The 3,620-nt window shown below is 53.8% G+C and overlaps 2 protein-coding genes across 2 annotated transcripts; one reads left to right on the top strand and one right to left on the bottom strand.

Annotated features, from left to right (window-relative positions):
* Positions 1–72: 72 nt before the first annotated feature.
* On the bottom strand, positions 73–315 carry N656DRAFT_803042 (uncharacterized protein; the record flags this gene model as incomplete). The annotated part of the gene is made up of 1 exon (XM_064818319.1): positions 73–315. A coding segment is annotated over one exon (243 nt), but the record flags the coding sequence as incomplete, so codon positions are not given.
* Positions 316–1,148: 833 nt separating this feature from the next.
* N656DRAFT_785782 (uncharacterized protein) lies at positions 1,149–2,558 on the top strand. The gene has a single exon (XM_064816454.1). The coding sequence runs from the start codon at positions 1,394–1,396 to the stop codon at positions 2,270–2,272; it is 879 nt and encodes a 292-aa protein (XP_064664568.1). The 5' UTR covers positions 1,149–1,393; the 3' UTR covers positions 2,273–2,558.
* The last annotated feature ends 1,062 nt before the right edge of the window (positions 2,559–3,620 follow it).

Raw genomic sequence — 3,620 nt, 5'->3', positions numbered from 1 at the left:
GAGCTGTGTTGTCAAGGTCAGTCCTGCGGCCTGCGCGGAGTGGGATCATCTGATGTCTTGCGGGATACTTACATGCTCGACTGCGTGAGCCATTCCGGCCATGTCATCTTCATCGCTAAAGCTCCCGACGTTGATGTCCATCGCAGCACTGGCCTTTTCTGTCTTCGGATCGTGCACCAGAAGGGCTTCGATCTGGTTCGAGAGACGGATCACTCGGTATGACCGGTCATCCAGCGAGGGGGTCTCAAGGCGGTCTGTCACGAGCTCGACTGCCGAGTCCGCCGAGGATTGCGTATCAGGGCACAGGCTGGTCATGGCGGAATACCGTCAATGCGGGGGCTAACAGTCACGATTCAGTTCTTCTGAGTGGGTTTCGCTCTGTATAGTAGATAATGAAATACAGCCTCTTGAAAAGACTGCGGTGGATATTTGTAAGATAGCTGGTCTTTAAGATACTACATTCGCAGCCTAAAAACAGGAAGAGGAATGATACTCCCGTGAGGCCGGGAGAAGTGCCATACGCCCACAGAGCGCCACGGGACGCGGTCCTGTGGCTTCTTGCGCTGTTCCTTTGTGCATATGTTCGTCATGTTCTTCGCCCAGCTAAGCCGGACCGTGAGGGGCCTGTACAGCGTGTCATCATCACAGTATTCGTAACTTCCGCAGTTTGGTCACCCTGCCAAAAGAGCTAGAGCGTTGTCGTGGTAAGCGGGGCGTCTTAGCGGTGAGAACGGGGTTGTGAGAACGGGTTTGCTAGGCGGCCACATCCGAAAAGCAACCTTTGGACGCCCTTTTCTTTTGGATGCCAAGTGTGAGAAATGAGGATGCAGAGAATCGCACGCCCCTGTTAAAAAGCTATACCGAATCGAGGAGTCAGCAGTGACTGACCTCCCGATCTGGCAACAACAATCACCCGGCGCTTGTCCCTTTAATAGGGTGTACCGTGGTCAGTACTTCTGATGCAGTGGGCCTACCAAGCAGTGGCCGGTACTTGCTCGCTGAGTTCCAAACCCGGCGAGTCGGAAGGGAAGCTTGCAAGTAAGATGTAACAAAGCAACTTCACAAGGCAACTAACTGCCAGCGAGCAAATATGCGAACCATGCGAGCAATCCTAGGCCAGCTTAGGATTTTATTATTATTCGGATTCTGCAACTTCCATAACTCTTACATTTCTCGGCATTGGTGAACCGCATTCCACAACCGCTGAAGACATCACTTGGAGAGTCCTTGCCACCATAGGACCAGAGTGTGTTATGAAGATGGACCTGAGGCTGGGTTCGCCGTCTCGGAGCGTATCCCCGCCTAAACGGTCCAAGGCTCGGCTCTCAAATACCCCACTACCAGACGACACCCGGGCTGACTTCGAGAGACGCTCGTTCCCGAAGGGTCACCTATGGAACCCGGACGACGACGGTGCGGAACCCCGACCCCGGACCATCGACAAGTCCAACGTAGCGAACATCACCGTTACCGCGGCTCTTCGGGCCCGCTTCCAAAGTCCCATCGGCAATCTCACCCGCCGCCGGTTTCCGCCTCTTCCACGCCAGCACCCACAGACGATGACTCGGCTGAGCTCATCAAGCAGCCCGAGACTCGGCCAATCTCCCAGGAGCAGCTAGTGGCTGAAGTCAAGGGCATCTATGCCGGTCTCGTCATGGTCGAGACCAAATGTATTGAGGTGGACAACGCGCAGAGTTCGCAGAACAATCCCGCCCACAAGATCAACAACGAACAGTGGCAGGCTCTGATTGCGCTACACCGCACCTTGCTCCACGAGCATCACGACTTCTTCCTCGCGTCCCAGCATCCTTCTGCAAGCCCGGCATTAAGGAGAGTTGCCGTAAATTACGCCATGCCCGCACGCATGTGGAGACATGGCATTCACAGCTTCCTTGAGCTCCTAAGACATCGACTACCCGCAAGTCTGGACCATATGCTTACCTTTATCTACCTGGCCTATTCGATAATAGCATTGCTATACGAAATTGTGCCAGCATTTGAAGACACTTGGATAGAATGCCTAGGAGACCTTAGCCGCTATCGTATGGCGATGGAGGGCGACGACATCCGGGATAGAGAAGTCTGGACCACTGTCAGCCGCCGTTGGTATTCCAAAGCCTCCGATAAGACCCCGACAACAGGGCGGCTTTATCACCGCTTGGCAATTTCTTGCTCGCCCCAACGCCCTGCAACAGCTGTACTATTACGCAAAATCCCTCTGCGTCGAGATGCCGTTTGTCTCTACTCGCGAGAGCATCATGACTCTTTTTGAGCCTATTATGGCGCCAACTCCGAACTCGCCAGTTCGTGCTGAGCCGGAGAACGTTCCGGACTCCGGCCCACCTGCAAGGGCCAGCGAGATCCCCACGCCGGCCATCCGCCTCTTTACCAACACCTACAACATTGTCTGCCGCCGCTTTGGTGACCCTAACACCCTTCTGCGTTAGGATGGCTAGTTAGGTAGGCGGTATGCTAGATGGTGGCCTAGGAAGACTTGGTACCGTCCTAGGCAATTAGGAAGGTGGTAAAAGGTCTATTACTATCTAATGTATCTCGTGAATTCAACATTATTAGATTTCTAAACTCTATAACGTACTTTATCAGTGAGTGGCCCATATCAGTGAGTGGCCCACTTTCAACGCGACGCGACACCTTTGCACTCAACAACAATTTCCTCCACAATCCAAAATGCCCTCTACTTCAAAAGAAGGCCAGATAATTATAGCCCTCCAGGCTCTTCAAAAAAACAAGAATCTAAGCGTGCGAGCCGCAGCTAAGATCTATGGGGTCGCCCGCAAGACTCTAGGGCGCCGACGCGACGGCAAGCCTGCACGATGCGATACCACACCTAAGTCGAAGAAGCTCACTCGTTCAGAAGAAGAGGCTATTATTCGATATGTCATTGAGCTATGTAAGCGAGCTTTTCCACCTAGATTGTGTGGTGTTGAAGATATGGCCAACCAGCTGCTACGTGTACGTGAGGCGCCTCCTGTCGGTCAACTCTGGGCGCATCGATTCGTCAAACGCCAACCAGAGCTCCAAACGCGTTGGACGCGTAAATACGACCACCAGAGGGCCAAGTGCGAAGATCCAAAGATCATTGGGGAATGGTTTGCCCTCGTGCGGAACGTCAAGGCCAAGTATGGTATCGTGGATGACGATATCTACAACTTCGACGAGACTGGGTTTAATGATGGGCATTATCTCTGCGGGCATGGTGGTTACGACCTCGGATGGCCGTAGCAAGGCAAAGCTGGCTCAGCCTGGCAACCGCGAGTGGGCAACGGTGATACAGGGCGTCAATGCCTATGGCTGGGCCATCCCCCCCTTCATCATCTTAGCCGCACAATACCACCTCGCCAACTGGTACACCGAGTGCGACCTCCCAGCCGACTGGCGCATCGCAACTACCGACAATGGCTGGACTACCAACGCGGTAGGCCTGGATTGGATCAAGCACTTCGACTACCTACCATACAGCGCCTCGGACAAAGGGCAAATATAGGTTATTGATCCTCGACGGCCACGAGAGCCACCACTCGACCGAATTCGAGCTCCATTGCCAGCAGAACAACATTATTACGCTCTGTATGCCTCCGCATTCCTCGCACCTCCTCCAG

Source organism: Canariomyces notabilis (genome assembly GCF_033297395.1).
Source record: "Canariomyces notabilis strain CBS 508.74 unplaced genomic scaffold N656scaffold_57, whole genome shotgun sequence".
In the NCBI taxonomy this organism is placed as follows: domain Eukaryota; kingdom Fungi; phylum Ascomycota; class Sordariomycetes; order Sordariales; family Chaetomiaceae; genus Canariomyces; species Canariomyces notabilis.
This window is presented reverse-complemented; position numbering and strand designations above follow the sequence as displayed.

Excerpts from the sequence above, each read along its gene's own strand:
- N656DRAFT_785782 (XM_064816454.1), top strand. The coding sequence starts at position 1,394 with ATGGAACCCGGACGACGACGGTGCGGAACCCCGACCCCGGACCATCGA.